The sequence below is a fragment of the Protopterus annectens genome, chromosome 13.part0 (genome assembly GCF_019279795.1).
Source record: "Protopterus annectens isolate FY-2018-M chromosome 13.part0, PAN1.0, whole genome shotgun sequence".
Lineage (NCBI taxonomy): Eukaryota > Metazoa > Chordata > Ceratodontiformes > Protopteridae > Protopterus > Protopterus annectens.
The window spans coordinates 307,265,228-307,283,441 of NC_056747.1; the positions used below are offsets into that span (position 1 = coordinate 307,265,228).

The 18,214-nt window shown below is 45.6% G+C and overlaps 1 protein-coding gene across 1 annotated transcript in view; it reads left to right on the forward strand.

Moving 5' to 3' along the window:
• The window catches only part of LOC122787897 (basigin-like), a 383,809-nt gene that overhangs the window by 329,897 nt on the left and 35,698 nt on the right, over window positions 1–18,214 (forward strand). Inside the window, exon 4 of the mRNA XM_044054821.1 lies at window positions 8,367–8,455. Within this exon, the coding sequence (XP_043910756.1) occupies window positions 8,367–8,455 (89 nt within the window). The remainder of the gene's footprint in view (window positions 1–8,366; window positions 8,456–18,214) is intronic.

Consider the following 18,214-nt stretch of genomic DNA (forward strand, 5'->3'; position numbering starts at 1 on the left):
TTTGTGCAGACCCTGCTAACCTCACTGGGATTCACCATCAACCTGGAGAAGTCCCATCTAGAGCCTGCACAAAGGATAACCTTCCTGGGCACCCTTCTAGACACCTCAACACAAATGGCCTTCCTCCCCCCACAGAAACAGGCCTTTCTACAGTCTTACTTCACCCAGCTGCCAAACAAAACCCACCTCACTGCCCTGGGATACATGGCCTCCGGCATCCTGCTGGTACCCCTTGCCAGGCTGCACATGAGAAAATTTCATTGGTACCTAAGGAACCTCTGATGCCAACACTGCCAGTCACTGGAACACCAACTCCCCCTAATTCCTTGTCTAGGGAAGGAGTTCCTGTGGTGGGTCAAGGATTGCACTCTGAACAAGGGCCTTCCCTTTGTCCTTTAGCCACACGACCAACCCATAATAACAGATGCCTCAGACATTGCCTGAGGAGCTCACAAAGGAGCACTGCGAACTCAGGCCTTTTGGGAACCGGAGGTTCAGGGTCTGCACATCAACTTGAATGAAATGGTAGCAGTACACAGACTAATCCTATCCTTCCAAGAACATCTGTCACCAGGAGTCCTTTTAATCAAAACAGACAGCACTACGGTCATGTGGTACATCAACAAGCAAGGGGGCACCCATTCTTACCCCCTGTGTCGCTTAGCTGTGAAAATCTGGCAGTTAGCAGCAAACCTGGGACTGCATCTGATAGGACAATACCTTCCAGGGAAACAAAACACACTGGCAGACCAATTAAGCAGACAACTCCTGGATCCCCATGAGTGGCAGTTGCACAGGGAGACCTTCCTAAAGATCAGTCGTATCTGGGGGGGGAACCAGACACAGACCTTTTTGCAAACTACAAGAACAGCCAGCTGACTAAATTCTGCTCAAGAGTTTCGCCCAGAAACTTGGAGGGTGGACGCCCTCTCTTTCCACTGGGGAAGCCTGTGTACGCTTTCCCCTCACTGCCTCTGATACCCAGGGTGCTGCTCAAGATCAGAGAGGAAGGGCCAACGGCTATCCTGATTGCCCCAGACTGGCCAAGGCAGCACTGGTACCCCATGCTCCTCAGTCTGAGCATGCACCCTCCCATCTCCTTACCTCCCTTAAAGGACATTCTCACACAGAGAGGGAAGCTACTGGACCCAGACCTGGCCACACCCAAGTTAACCACATGGCTAATTCCTCAAAGGCAGATTAACACTTCAGCCCTCAGCAAACAAGTGTTCAACATTATTGAGGCCCGTGGACCCAGCACCAGAAAATCTTATTCCGCAAAATGGAAAAGGTTCACCTGCTGGTGCAGTAGCAGAGGCACATGCAGCGCCAATGCTTCTTTGCCACTGGTTCTGGACTACCTGGCAGAGCTTCTAGAAAAGGGGTTGTCTTACTTCTCTATGAAGACTCGTGCCTCAGCTATCTCAGCCTGTGTCCAGTCAGAGCAGCCCTTGTTCTTTCAGCACCCCTTAAAACAGTTCCTGAGAGGTGTGGCTCACATCAGACCAGATAGGCCACCTGCACCAGCTTGGGATCTAAACTTTGTTTTAGAAAAGTGGACTCTTCCCCCCCCCCTTTTGAACCAGCATCTTCAGCAGATGTCAAGTATCTCTCTTGGAAAACTGCTTTCTTGCTAGCCATCACTTCTGCCAGGGGGGGTATCTGAGCTCCAGGCCCTCATGGCCACTGAGCACTTCATCATTTTCCATGCAGACAGGGTCTCTCTGAGAATCAACCCCTCCTTTATGCCTAAGGTGGTCTCTGATGTAACCCTCAACCAGACGATTCACCTGTCTACTTTCTTTTCAAAATCTACCAATAAAGGAGAGAGAATTCTGCATACCCTGGACATAGACAGTTTAGATTTTACCTTGACAGGACAAAATCAGTCAAAATGACCAGCTACTGGTTTTGTTCGCCCCTGCGGCAGAGGGGAAACCCTTTACAAAGCAGACCATCTGCAAATGGATCTCTCATTGCATACATTTCTGCTATGCCTTCCATGGAAATAATCCTAGTAAATCCATCAGATCTCATTCCACTAGAGCAGCCTCTACTTCAACGGCCTTCCTGAGAGGGGTTCCTACCAAGGATATTCTGGAGGCTGCTACATGGACATCTATCCACACTTTCACTAAGCATTACCAGCTGGCTACAGTCTTTAAAACAAGCGCAGAGTTTGCATCTGTAATCCTGCTGGGCATGCTAGCATCCCCTTAACCTATATAGCATGCCTTCACTCACTTCCTCAGCTTTGGGAATCTTCCCACAAGTGATGACTGCAATAGTGAAACACACGAAGAACATAGTACAGTTGTGTACACTTACCATAAATGTAGGTGTTGGAGTGTATTCACTGCAGTTCTGATCATCTTCATGTTTCACTGTTGCAGTCATCACATTTGGGTTATCTGCTTGCAGTAGCCCTGATTATCAAAGTCTTGGGTCCTGCGTTGGATGCGGTCTCATCTTCCATGACGCCAGGTTGTCAGGGGTATAAAGCATGCAGCCGATACCATTACATCAGTCTTTCTTGTTGTGCGGTGCCCGAATCAGAAGCAGTTCACAAGTGCTGGTCTGCCAACTCCTGAAATTTCCGTTTTCGAACCGAAGTCTTCAACTAAGCCAAGTACCCCGTTGGGGAACCTTTTTCTTGCTTTAATCCGATGTCTGTAAAAGTTAACAATTGTATTTCTTGTGGAAAGCAAATACCTCATAAAGATTTTCATTCGTACCGCATTCCTTGCTTAGGCTCAGACCACGACGTACCTTGCTGTCAGTTTTGTGCCTTATTCAAACCTCGAACTATTCGTCTGTTTATGCTTCTAAATATTTTGGTACTCTGTTCAATTATCCAGAAATGGCTTCGGTAAGCGACCCTACTAATGACATTTCGAAAAAATGCGAAGATAAAGACAGAGACAGACCGCAGAAGTCCAAAGCTGCCGACGACATTTTTCCTAAGCTAGTCACCAGTTCGCCGGTACTCAGTGAGGTGCTTTCGCAGCCCCTGATACCCGCTACTTCAGATTTGCAGGCCTCTACTGACACCCATTCGGAGTCCAGTATGCCGCGAGATGATGCTTTGACTGTGGAACCTGCTGATGTCTCTACCTTGGATGGTTCCGGAGCTGCTGTGCAGGCACCGGCTTCTGAAGGTGTACTCAGGCTTACTGACTTGCATATTAAACCAACGCCATCTTTCTTCTTCAAGGCCTAAAACTTGATACATGCCTAGAAAACAGACGCCCAGACTGCATGATCAGGCCCCTATGCCTAAAAAACAAGAAAGGCTGAAGACCTTATTACACTAATCAGGGAAGCCACCCTTCCCCCTCCCCTTCCCCCTTCTAAGAGACCTAGGACTGATTTTCCTTCTGATTCTTCTGATCAGGACTCTGAAATTTCTCTTTCCTTTGAGGACTAGGTTTTACCCTTATCTACCTGTGAGGATTCTGATGCAGAGGATTCAATTCCTTGTGCTTCCCCTCCAGAGGACTTCTCTTTTGGTGAAACCTTGCATACTCTTAGGGAACATTTTCACTGGGAGAGCCAGGATTACATTGACTCCAAAAAGAGGCTTGGGGATTTCTTACTCCTGCCCCAACACAGGCCTTTGGCCATCCCTCCTGTACTGGACATTGTTGATGCCTTCTCGGAATCTAGCCTGGCCCCCCGACTCTCTACCTCCTGTGCCCAGAAAACCTGATAGGTATTACAGGGTTCCTGACTCTCAAGTTCCTTTTTAAAAATCCTACTGCGGACCCTGAGACTATTTTACAGGGACCCAAGGGCATTAAGGCTACTACTGCCAAAAATCCTACCCGTTCTGGTAGAGATTCCAGGGCGCTGGATAGATGGGATAAGAAGGTATACACTAATGCAGCCTTGGCCATTGGGGCCTTAAACTGCCAGTTTCATATGTTAAAGTATCAGCAGCATAATATTGAACTGCTTAAACAGAAAATGATGTTGATTCCTGAATGTGCTGAAAATAAAGATTTACAGGATTTAATGCATTCTGCTGAACAAGTTGGAAAACACACTTTGCAATGTGGTTTAGATTCATTAGATTCATCTTGTAGGGCTGCTGTCACTGGGTCTGTACTTAGAAGGCATGCTTGGCTTAAGGAGCAATGTTTGCCAGATCATGTTAAAGCTAAATTGCTGGATGCTCCCTTAAACCAAGACAGCCTGTTTGGCAACAAAGCAGAAGTAGTACTTTAAAAAGATGGAGGAAAAAGCTAAATATATGCAAACCGTTAAAGATTTCCTGCAAGTACAGCCTCCCAGATTTAGTAGGCATTGGCCCTCTAAGAACTGGTCCTTTCCTTCCTCTTCCAGACCTTCAGTCCAAACCCAGAACCAGCAGAACACACAGGACTAAGCAGTGAGGTGCTCCCACTTACAAAGCAGGGGGTAGTAAGACACCCCCTTATGGTAAATTGTCTCAATGACTTAAATTTAAAGCTTCCAAGCCCTTCAAAACTGACCGTTCCTTTAGGGGAAAGATTGCCCTGCAGGCAAAAAAAAATTGGGAATTCATTACCCAGGTCAAATGGGTTGTAAATATAGTTTCCCAAGGATACAGATTCCACTTCCATTCCTTACCAATCCCAAACAGTTGACCATATCTACCCCAAACCAGTGGGCAGAGGCTCAAAAGTAAGTTCTCTCTCTTCAGCATCAGGGCTATTCAACCTCTGTCCCACAAGAAGAATGGGGACAAGGTTTCTACTCAAGACTTTTTCTGGTACCCAGAAAAGACAGTTCCTGGCGTCCTGTCCTGGACTTATCTATCGTAAACACATTTCTGGCGTTTCCAAAATTCAAGATGCTAACTCTTCATCAGCTGCTTCCTATGCTAGGCAAAGATGCCTGGTTGGCAAAACTGGATTTAAAGGAAGCCTTTTTGCACATCCCAATAAGGGAATCTTGCAGAAGATACCTACACTTCAAAGCAGTTCTCTGCACTGCCCTTTGGCTTATCTACTGCGCCCAGGGTATTCACAATTCCATTGCATTTTGCAGGCAAAGAAATATTCAAATATAACAATACCTGGACGATTGTCTAATTCAGGAAGAAAGCCAGGACTTAATATTAAATCTGGCACTTGTACAGAAATTGTTGACTTCTCTGGGGTACACCATAAACGAAAAGAAATCACATCTTGTACCCAGTCAACAAATTGTATTCCTGGGAGCAAGCTTGAATACAACTTCCCAGATGGCCTACCTTACGCCAGAGAAACAAGTTCATCTGACAGCCTACTTCAAAGTTCTGGCCACAAAGACCCAGCTATCTGCAAGGAAAATACTGCAAGCCCTGGGGTTCATGGCCTCCTACATTGTACTAATTCCATATGCAAGACTGCATATGAGGAAACTACAATGGTATCTAAAAAGCCTATGGTGTCGACATTCTCAGGATCTAGAATCAATTATTCCTATCATACCTTGGCTACACATGGTTCCTTTGGTGGGCAGAGGCCTGCCACCAAAACAAGGGACTGCCATTCACTCTACCCCCTGCCACCCAAACCCTAACAGACGCATCAGCCTATGCATGGGGACACACTTGGCAGGGAAGTGCATTCAGGGCAAATGGAACCCAAGTCAAATGCAACTGCATATCAATCAAAAAGAAATGTTAGCTGTACAGAATGCTCTGACAGTCCTCAAGGACCACATTCTTCCAGGACAATTATTGGTAAAGACAGACAACACCACTGTTATGTGGTACATAAGCAGGGAGGAACCCACTCATATCTTCTCTGCAGACTAGCCATGGCTCTGTGGAACACAGCCTTGAGCTACCAAGTGCACCTACAGGCCCAATTCCTGCCAAGAAAGCTAAATACACTGGCAGACGATCTAAGCAGAAATCTCATGGACCCACACGAGTGGAAACTGGAACCAAAGATATTCAACATGTTGAAAAACAAATGGGGGAGCCCAGAGATAGACCTATTTGCCTCCCCCAGAACTTCCAATTGGACAAATTCTGCATAAGGACTCTCCACAAACAAGCTTGGAAAGTGGATGCTTTGTCCTTCACCTGGAAAAACCTATCGGTTTATGCATTTCCCCCTCTACCTCTCCTCTCCAAGGTACTACTAAAGATCAAACAGGGCAAACCAAGGGCAATACTGATTGCATCAGACTGGCCACGCCAACACTCGTACACCCTCTTACGCAGTGTCACTGCTGGCACCATGTCACCTGCCTCAGACTCCTGCCCTGCTGTCCCAGCAGGAGGTCCAGATTCTGCAACTACAGCTTCAAACCCTGAACCTGGCAGACTGGCTAATTACCTGATCTCTTCGTTATCATCCCTCAGTAAGCAAGTGATGGATGTCATTCTGGAGGCAAGGAGGCCAAGTACTAGAAAATCCTATGCTGAAAAATGGAAAGGATTCTGTTCCTGGAGCCACACTCTGGGGATGGGCACAGCAGCGCCCAATTTACCTCAGATTCTTCAATACTTAACTGAGATGCTTCACAAGGGCCTTTCCTTTTCCTCCATCAAAATTCATGCCTCAGCCATTTCAGCTCATTACAACACAGAACCACCCCTCTTCTCTCATCCACTGCTGAAGCAGTTCCTCAGAGGGGCCAAAAACTTAAGGCCACCCAGGAGAGCCCCTACTCCACCCTGGGACCTTAACTTTGTACTGGAAAATCTCACTTTACCTCCCTTTGAGCCAGTTGCAAATGCGGAGTTGAAATTCCTTTCTTGGAAAGCAGCCATCCTTCTAGCCATCACTTCAGCAAGAAGGAAGTCTGAATTACAGGCTGTTATGGCATTGGAGCCTTTCATCTTTCACGTGGACAGGGTGTCCCTCAGGACCAATCCCTCCTCCATGCCCACGGTGATATCCAATTTGGCCCTTAATCAGTCCATTCCTTTGCCAGCCTTCTTTTCTAATCCACAGAACAAAGGGGAACGAATACTACACTCCTTGGACGTACACAGACAACTTAGATTTTACTTGGACAGGACTGAACCTCTCAGGAAATCTGAGCAGCTGCTGGTTGCATTTGCTGCAGGGGCAGAGGGGAAGGCTATTTCAAAGCAAACCATTTCTTAGTGGATAGGCCACTGCATTAATTTCTGCTATAAGCACCATGGAAAACCTACCCCACTGGGGATAAGACCATATTCAACCAGGGCTACATCTACCTCTACAGCCTTTCTCAGAGGTGTCCCTACCATGGTCCTCCTAGAAGCTGCTACCTGGAGTTCCGTACAAACCTTCACCAAGCATTACCACTTGCCAATTTTTTCTAAATCCAGTGCTGGCTTTGCCACTGCAGTCTTGCAGGGCCTTATAGCTGGTCCTAATGCTAATTACCTCCTCCCATCCTTCGCTTTGGGAATCTACCCAAATGTGATGACTGCAACAGTGAAACACAAAGAACATAAGTACAGTTGTGTACACTTATCATAAATGCAGATGTTCGAGTGTATTTACTGTTGCAGTCCTGGTTACCCTCCCTCCAGCCCCCTGACTTTTATTGACTATACCTCTATTCTTGTTTGCTACGCTTAAAGCTTTTTGGTGTATTTGCTTTTTTTGTTGGAAGTGTAACCTTGTATATATTTGCTTCCCATTATGGGGGCACCTGACATCTGGGGCAAGAAAAACTGATGTAATGGTGTCGGTTGCATGCTTTATACCCCTGATGACCTGACATCATGGAAGATGAGACAGCATCCGACGCAGCAACCAAGACTTTGATAATCAGGCCGACTGAGGGCTACTGCAAGCAGGTAACCCAAATGTTATGACTGCAACAGTGAATACACTCTAATATCTACATTTATGATAAGTGTACACAACTGTACTTTTCCTCCCACTTTCCCCATATTTCTGTATCCTGTTAAGGGCTCCTGACTATTGGGGGGGCAAGAAAAACTGATGTAATGGCGTCTGCTGTCACCCTTTATAGTCCTGATGTCAGCCACAGTCTCAGAACAGCCAATGCAGGAGGAAAATCCTTTATTCTGGTATTCAGGCCGGCTGAGGGCTGTCCAGCCGGGATAACCCACAAGTGATGACTGCAACAGTGAATACACTCTAATGTCTACATTTATGGTAAGTGTACACAACTGTACTTTTTGCAGTGTGGTTAACTAGCATTGAAGTAGTCCTGAGCAACTTGGACAAATGAGCTGAAAAGGGGGGCTCTTGTTCATTGTTAGAGGTAAGTCATCACTGAAGAGTTGGAAAAAATGAATATTATTAGAGCAGTGGTCTTTCTTTTTGACTGCATTTTTACAGAGACGTTTTACAGCAGTTACACTTGTTACAGAAGTATGACCGTCTTCAAGCGTGCTAACTCCACATTTTATTATTTTCTAGGATAAGTAAAGTAGACTACCATTCTGCAGGAGAGTATGTCTGCTTGTTCGAGACCACCCCACCTGTTAACGCAACAATTTCTGTGAAAGGTATGTGTCCACTTATGAAGTTAATAGCATTGTTTCATGCTGTAGCTTCTGTGGCTTAACCTGACTCCTTAGCATTAATTAGTCTGATTTATTAGAGTAGCTCTTTTGAGAACTTTCTTTGACTGAAAGTGAGGTGAAATTTTAAAAACTGCTTTTAAAAATCAAGGGAGTATTCCACCATTGCTTAGTCTGGACCTGTTTTACAGAATACTGTGCCGCCTAGGAGGTTAACTTCTCACTGCCTGTTTATGTCTTCTGCTGCTATGAACCTTGGATTTTTGACTGGGGATGAATTAATTTTTTCTTGCAAATTTACCAATATTTTGCAGCCAGCTGCTGTGCGACTGTCTGAATCCTACCCTAACTGTGCCAGTTCTGTCTTCATTACTTCAAAGCTCCTTTAATTTTTTTTTATTTGCTTGGTGGCCTGTCAAATTATACCACTCTACAGGCTGTATAACTCTTTAGCAATGATGTATGTTTTTTTAAACTTCTCAGCTATTAGTTGCATAATGTATGTGCTTGTTGTCCATCTTTTCTTTTTCTTTAGCCTCAGGATACTCCGTCTATATTCAAACTAATTTAGGGATGTAGCTATATTCCAGTCTCTCTCTTTCATCAGGCGAACACAGATTCCAGTTCCTCAGCATGGACATGTTTCTGCTCCAGTACTTTTGTAGTTTTTCTCTGCACCCTGTGAAACAGATCCCCCCTTACTGTAAATGGTGTCCAGATAGTCGGATACACAGTCAGCATTTTACATTTTCTTTGCTTCATACATTGGTGGTAGTGCTTCACCATCCTTCGTTTGGCATGACGTTCTTTGTGTTTCACTGTTGCAGTCATTACATTTGGGTTGTCCGCCTGCAGGTAGCCCTCAGCCGGCCTGAATGTCAAAGTCTTGGATTTCTGCGTCGAATGCTATCTCTTCTTCCATGACTTCAGGTCGTCAGGGTATAAAACATGCAGCCTACGCCATAACATCAGTCTTTCTTGCCGTGAGGTGCCTGAAGAAGCAGTTCGCAAGTGCCGGTTAGCTGACTCCTGAAATTTTCATTTTTGAGTTTCAGAACCGAAGTCTTCAAAAAAGCTAAGTACCCCATTGGGGATCCTTTTTCTTGCTCTTAACAGATGTCAGTAAAAGTTAACAATTGTATTGCCTGTGGAAAGAAAATACCTCAAAGATTTTCATTCATACTGCATTCCTTGCTTAGGCCCAGACCACGATGTCCCTTGCTGTCGGTTTTGTGACTTATTCAACCCCCGGACTATTCGTTATCTGTTTCTTTCAGCAAATTATTTTGGTACTCTGTTTAACTATCCAGAAATGGCTTTGGTAAGCCCATCTGACTACCGACATTCCAAAAAAATGTAACGATAAAGACCGAGACAGACCGCATAGGTCCAAAACTGCCGATTACGCTTCCGTTAAGCTAGTCACCAGTTCGCAGTGAGGCGCTTTCGCAGCCCCAGATGATGTTCTTCAAGGATGCATCTGCAGTCCTTACAAATGGGTAGTCCTGTCGTCAGGCAGCCCTTCGGTCGGCCGGATTCCAAAGTCTGGGTCTGGCTTCGGCTGGTGTCGCGCTTCACCCGACGTCATAGCTGCAGTTCTTCGGGTATAAAGGCATCAGCCGACGCCATTTTCCTCAGTCTTTCTTGCCGTGTGGTGCCCGAAGCAGAAGTTGTTCGCAAGTGCCGGTCGGTCAGAACCAGAGATTACTACTTCGAAGACTTCTAAAAAGCTAAGTACCCCGTTGGGGACTCTTTCTTGCCTCAGCCGATGTCAGAAAAAGTGAATAACTGTTTAACTTGTGGGAAACAAATACCTCATAAAGATTTCCAGTCTTACTGCTTACCTTGTTTAGGCCCAGACCACGACATAGCAGCTTGTCTAGCCTGTGCTTCTTTTAACCGACGGACGCTTAGACGTCAGTCGGAATTTGCAGAACAGTTTTTCAGCTCTGAGTTTGCTTATATCATGCCGTCGGATCCTCCGACTTCACAAATAACCAAAAAACGCAGGGAAAAGGACCGACACTCGCGGTCCGCGGTTTCGGCCGAAACCGCGGTTAAGCCAACCACGAGTGTCTCGGTTTCAGCTGAAACCGAGCAAGCGGTTCTTCCCCCAGTCGAAACCATGCCTTCTACCGAGGCATCTTCTAACCTGGTGGAATCGGCTTCTGAGATCCAACCTGCAGTTGCGATTTCTCAGGAATTATCAGACACAATTCCCTTGGATACTTCAACCCCTGCACGTGGAGCTGCTAGGCCTCCAGCAGCCATGTCTATTAAGGCCTTTGCCAGGGCTAAAGCAGCTAAAGCTTCAAAAACGGTGCCTGTCAAGCCCCCCTCTCACAGGCCCAGCACCAGTTCCTATATGCTTTCTTTGGCTGAGGATCTCATTTCTTTAATTCGTGGATCCCAGCCTCATCCAGACAGGACCTCTCTTCCACCTCCAGAGAAAAGGCCTAGAGCAGAGCCCCCAGAGCCAGTATCCACAGATGATTCCTCTGATGACTCAGAACATACAGACCCTCCTGAGGCTCCTTATTCCCCTTACGAAGACTCTGATGCTGAAGAGTCCATTCCTTCAGCCTCTCCACCTGAGGAATTTTCCTTTGGGGAAACCTTGCATGCTATGAGGGAACAATTTCAGTGGCAGGGCCAAGATTTCTCAGACTCCAGAAAAAGGCTTAGAACCTTTCTACATTTGCCACAGCATAGGCCTTTAGCTATACCTCCAGTTCTTTCTGTTGTAGATGATGCATTTAATGATGCTTGCACTGCTCCTGATTCATTACCTCCAGCCCCTGCTAAGCCCGATAGGTTCTACAGGGTCCCGGACACTCATCACCATTTATACAAGGCTCCTTTTGCAGATCCAGAGACTATCTCCCAGGGCCCTAAAGCTGTAGCAACTACATCTACTAAAACCCCTCCCTCTGAAAGGGAATCCAGGTCCTTAGAGATGGGGTAAAAAAGTTTACATCTCTGCTACTTTGTCAGCTAGGGCTTTGAACTGCCAATTTCATATGATTCAATATCAAGAGTTTATGCTAGACCAGTTAACTAAATGTCCTCTGAAGAATCTTTAGATAAGAAATATGTTCAGGAAATGGTACATAACATACAGCAGGTTAGTAACCATTCTTTAAAATGTGGCTATGATGCACTGGAGGCTTCCTTTAGATCAGCCATGACTGGCACAGTTATCAGGAGACATGCATGGTTGAAAGAGCAGGCATTACCAGACCATGTCAAATCAAAGCTTTTAGATGCACCCATGGACAAAGTCAATTTATTTGGTTCCCCTGCACAGCAGGTACTAAAAAAGATGGAAGAGAAGGCGAAATCTGTACAAACAGTGAAAGATTTCTTACAGGTTCAACCTCCAAGGTTTAGCAGGAACTGGCCCTCCAAGAATTGGTCCTTTCCGGACTCCTCTAAGACACAGAGAGGCAGGAATAGGCGTTCAAGAGGCAGAAACCAATCCAGGGTGCCTACAGGGGACGCCAGTGGCAAGGTAACAACCAGCGAGGCACAGACGCAGCCACCACCACTACAACAACACAATCACAGTGACTTGGCTGTGGCACCGCCTACCAGGGAACAACTGGAAGCACCCTTAGGTGGAAAGCTAACCTTATTTTCAAAGAACTGGCATTGCATCACAAGGTAAAAATGGATTTTGCAAACTATAGACCAAGGTTACAGGTTCCATTTCCATACTCTACCAGGAAAGAGAGGAATGCCAAACCTACCACCTGCTCAAAGGGCAGAAGCTCTAAAGCAAATATCTCAATTATTAAGAATGAGAGCTGTGGAAAAGGTACCATCTATGGAACAAGGAAAGGGATTTTACTCCAGACTCTTCCTGGTACCAAGAAAAGAGAGCAAATGGAGGCCTATTCTCGACCTGTCCGCTTTAAACACATTCCTCATTGTTCCAAAATTCAAAATGCTGACCCTACAGCAGCTTCTTCCCATGCTGGGCAAGGAGTCTTGGCTGGTAACTCTAGATCTCAAGGAGGCATACCTGCACGTCCCCATACGACCAAAGTGCAGAAGATACCTCAGATTTCTTGCAGGATCAGAGCATTATCAATTCTCAGCATTGCCCTTTGGCTTATCTACTGCGCCCAGAGTGTTCACGAAATGCCTGGCATCAGTAATTGCTCATTGCAGACTTCAGGGAATCCAAATTTACCCCTACCTGGACGACTGCCTGATACAAGCGGACAACAAAAGCAAGCTAACACAAGACTTACAAAGAGTCATTTACCTGCTGCAAGCCCTGGGATATACAGTCAATATAAAAAAGTCAAGGCTGATTCCATCCCAAAGAATAACCTTTCTGGGTGCAGAGCTGGACACATCAAAACAAATGGCATTCCTAACTGCAGAAAAGAAAGAGCAACTACCTCTCTACTTCTTGGCATTAACAAAGCAGAACCATCTAACTGCAAGAAAAGTACTGCAAGCCCTAGGCTTCATGGCATCCTGCATAATTCTGGTCCCTCATGCCAGACTGCATATGAGAAAGCTACAGTGGTACCTAAAGAATTTGTGGTCTCAACACAAGCACAGCCTAGAAACCAAAATTCCAATAATCCCATGCCTGAGGCAAGACTTCCTATGGTGGGCTCAGGCCTGTCAATCAAACACAGGACTGCCCTTCTGCAACAGTCAACCAAGCCAGACCATCACGACAGATGCCTCAGACCTCGATTGGGGGGCACACATGCTGGACAAGTGCATACAAGGCTTATGGACTCAAGACCAGCTGCGCCTGCACATAAATCTAAAGGAAATGCTGGCAGTAAAATTGGCAATCCAGTCATTCAGACCATTTCTCCAAGAAGGTCAGTTGATGATAAGGACAGACAACACCACAGTCATGTGGTACATCAACAAACAGGGAGGCACACATTCATATCCTCTATGCGGCTGGCACTGGACCTATGGAATGTGGCTCTGAGCTACAACATTCAGTTACAAGCAATTTTTGTACCGGGAAAAGAAAACATTCTAGCAGACATATTAAGCAGAACTACCACGGATGCCCATGAATGGATGCTGCATCCGGACATCTTCAAAGCCATCACAAGAGAATGGGGATTACCACAAATAGACTTATTTGCATCCCCACTCAATCACCAGCTAAAGAAATTCTGCACAAGGACGTACCACCCACTTGCTTGGAAGGTGGACTCCTATCTTTCAGTTGGAAAAACCTGACAGCATACGCATTCCCACCACTTCCTTTGATGCACAAGGTGCTTTTGAAGATCAAAGAGGAACGTCCAAGGATCATTCTGATAGCTCCAGACTGGCCAAGGCAACATTGGTACCCATTGCTGAGGAGCATGTCTCGGGAACAAATATGGGCACTACCCCTGATCCCATTGCTGTTAACACAGAACAACTTCAACATCCTGCATCCAAACCTGAAAACTCTGCAGCTAACTGCCTGGAACATTACATAAGAACATTTAACCCAAATTTATCCCAAAGGGTTAAAGACATAATCCTTGAGGCTCGTAGACCTTCAACAAGAAAAAATTATGCAGCAAAATGGAAAAGATATCTCATTTGGAGTACTGCAAAGGGAGAAGATGTGGCACTGGTAAACATAGCCAACATCCTGGAGTACTTGGCAGAGCTCTTCCATACAGGCCTGTCCTATTCTTCCATCAAGATACATGCATCAGCTATTTCAGCAGAATACAGCTTGGATCCTCCTGTCTTCTCACATCCTCTGCTCAGGCAGTTTCTGAGAGGAATTAAAAATGTAAAACCTCCCAGGAAACCACCATTGCCAGCATGGGACTTGAACTTTGTGCTAGAAAAATTGACACTTCCCCCTTTCGAACCAGCAGCAACAGCAGAATTACAATACTTATCCTGGAAGACTGCTTTCCTGCTGGCAATCACCTCAGCAAGAAGGGTCTCTGAACTACAGGCATTAATGGCAGTGCAACCCTTCCTCATCTTCCATCAAGATAGTGTCCATGAGAACAAATCCTACATTTATGCCTAAGGTGGTATCCAGAGTGTCTTTAAATCAGGCTATCCACCTACCTACATTCTTCCCCAACCCACAGAACAGGGGAGAAAGACTGTTGCATACCTTGGATGTACATAGACAATTACGCTACTACCTGGACAGGACCAAGTCCAATAGAAAAACTGACCAGCTTCTGGTAGCATATGCAACAGGAAAGGAAGGAAAACCAATTTCAAAACAGACAATCTCCAAATGGATAGGAAATTGCATTAGATTTTGTTACTCCTACCATGGAAAGAAAGCTCCAGAGAACATCAGGCCTCACTCCTCAAGGGCTACAGCCACTACCACAGCTTTCTTACGAGTGGCTACCAAGGACATTATAGAGGCTGCTACTTGGACCTCTGTGCATACATTTGCCAAGCATTACAATTTACCTTTATACTCTAGATCCCGAGCAGGTTTTGCCACTGCTGTTTTGCAAGGGATCCTAACTACACCATAATCTCTCCTTTTTCCTCCTCCCTAGTTTAGCTATGGTATTCTACCCATTTATAAGGACTGCAGATGCATCCTTGAAGGACATAGTACAGTTTTGTACCTACCATAAATGTAGATGTCCGATAGGAATGCATCTGCAGTCAGGATTACCCACCCACCTTCCCCTCTGTGGTACTCCTAGGGTATTTGCCATCCTTCAGCTAGCTTGGGGGGGATCTATTATGGTGTATTTGTTTGTATATATGTACATACATGCTTATTTTATGTGTTTGCTCTCTACTATTTGGAAACATTGGCATTTATCCAAATTTAGCCATCCAAGAGGGCACCTGGCATCTGGGGCAAGAAACACTGAGGAAAATGGCATCGGCTGATGCCTTTATACCCGAAGAACTGCAGCTATGACGTCGGGTGAAGCGCGACACCAGCCGAAGCCAGACCCAGACTTTGGAATCCGGCCGACCTAAGGGCTGCCTGATGACAGGACTACCCATTTGTAAGGACTGCAGATGCATTCCTATCGGACATCTACATTTATGGTAGGTACAAAACTGTACTTTCTTCATGTTTCACTGTTGCAGTCATTACATTTGGTATGCTGGCAGGTTGCCCTCAGTCGGCCTGAATTCAAAGTCTTGGGTCCTGCCTCAGTTGCTGTCTTCTCTTCCATGACGTCAGGTCGTGAGGTGTATAAAACATGCAGCTAATGCCATTTTCTTTAGTCTTTCTTGCTGCGCGATGCCCAAAGCAGAAACATTTCGCAAGTGTCGGTCGGCTGACTACTGAATAATTCACGTTTGAGTTTCAGAACCGAAGTCTTCAATAAAGCTAAGTACCCCGTTGGGGAAACTTTTTTCTTGCTTTTTACCGCTGTCAGAAAAAGTTAATTGTATTACTTGTGGGAAGCAAATACCTGCTAAGGATTTCCATTTATACTGTATTCCTTGCCTTGGCCCTGATCATAATGTGCCTGGCTGTCGGGTTTGTGCTAGATTTAACCAGCGCACTATTAAGCGTCGGTATATTTTTGCATCTAAGTATTTTGGAAACAGATTTAACTACCTAGAAATGTCATCCGATAGCAATCAGACTACCGGAGTATATAAAAAACGCAAAGAAAAGGACAGAGAAAGGAAGTAGAGATCCAAAACCCGCGACGAAGTTTCTCCAAAGCCAGACGCCAGTACTCAGTGAGGCACTTTTGCAGCCCACGATACTCGCTACCTTCGAGTCGCAGGCCTCTACCGACACCCATGTGGAGTCTGGCATGCCGCAAGATGCACAAGGTACTGGACCAACGGATGTATCTCCCTGAGATGGGTCCGGAGCCACTGAGCAGGCACCGGCTTCTGAGGGTGTATTCAGACCTCAACATTTTTATATCAAACTGATGAAAGCTGCAAAACCAAAGGCAAAGACACCTAAAACTAAAAAAAGATGGCTGAGCCACGTGCACAGGCCTCTATGCCTAAAAAGCAGATGATCAAAATGGCTGAAGACCTTATTACCTTTTTCAGGGGTACCCATCCCCATCCAGATAAGAGGCCTAGGCAAGACGCTGACTAGGAATCTTCAGATCAGGTTTCTGTTTCTTCTGATTCCTCTTCTGATCAGGAGTTATCTTTATCTCCCTATGAGGATTCTGATGCTGAGGAGTCTATTCCATATGCATCTCCTCCAGAGGATTATTAATTTGGAGAAACCTTGCATACTTTGAGGGAGCATTTTCACTAGGAGAGTCAAGACTTCTCAGAATCAAAAAAGGCGCTCAGAGATTTCCTCCTTCTCCCTCAGCACAAGCCTGTAGCCATTTCCCCTGTGTTAGACATTGTGGATGATGTTTTTTCGGAGTCAAGTCTGACCCCTGACTCTCTACCTCCGACTCCCAGTAAGCCTGACAGGTATTACAGGGTCCCTCACTCTCATAAATTTTTATTTAGAAACCCTGCTGCTGATCCTGAAACTATTTCACAGGGTCCAAAGGGAGTTAAGGCCTCAACAGCAAAAAACTCTATCCCCTCCGACAGAGATTCAAGGGCGCTGGACAGATGGGGGGAAAAAAGGTTTATACATCTGCAACCTTGGCAATCAGGGCCTTAAACTGTCAATTTCATATACTTATCAACAACATGATGTTCATTGTGTTTCACTGTTGCAGTCATTTCTCTTGGTTTATCCTGCTGGCAGGCTATCCGCAGTCGGCCAGAATTCCAAAGTCTAGGTCCGGCGTTGGTTGCTGTCGCCTCTTCCCTGATGTCAGAGCGCCAGGGGTATAAAATATGCCGCAGACGCCATTTTCTCCAGTCCTCCTTGACACACGGTGCCCGAAGCAGAAGCAGTTTGCAAGTGCCGGTCGGCCAACTCCTGAGATTTTCTAATTTCAGAACCGAAGTCTTCATTAAAGCTAAGTACCCCGTTGGGGAAACTTTTTTTTCTTGCTCCAGTCCGATGTCAGAAAAAGGTAACAATTGTATTTCTTGTGGGAAGCAAATACCTCATAAGGATTTCCACTCGTACTGTATTCCTTGCCGACTGGGCCTCTGGATACTCAAGGTATTGGACACTTGGACATCATTCCCTCAGATGGGTCTGGAGCTGTTGAGCAGGCATCTGCTTCTGAGGGTGTCTTCAGACCTACACAATTATATATTAAGCCATCTTCAGCCTCAAAGACAAAGACTAAAGCAGCTCTAAAGACAAACAAGTACAGCATTCTCCTGCTCAAACTTCCATGCCTAAAAAACAGATGCTCAAAATGGCCGAAGACCTAATTACTTTGATCAGGGGTTCCCATCCCCCTCCTGATAAGAAGAGGCCTAGGCAAGAGACAGAGTACATTTCTTCTGATCAGGTTTCTATTTCCTCTGATTCTTCTTCTGAACAGGATTACTCCATGCTTCCTTATGAGGATTCTGATGCTGAAGAATCCATTCCTTCAGCCTCTCCTCCTGAGGATTATTCTTTTGGGAAAACCCTGCATACCATGAGGGAGCATTTCCACTGGGAAAGCCAAGATTATTCTGAATCTAAGAAAAGGCTCACGGATTTTCTGCTACTTCCTCAGCACAGACCCCTTGCTATTCCACCTCTGCTACCCTGGCTGTAAGGGCTTTAAATTGTCAGTTTCATGTTTAATGTCAGCAATATGTAATGTCACTGCTTAAACAGAAATTGTTGACAAATGCTGAAAGTACAGAAAACAAGGAATTGTTGGATTTTTTGCATGCAGCTGAACAAGTGGGGAGGCA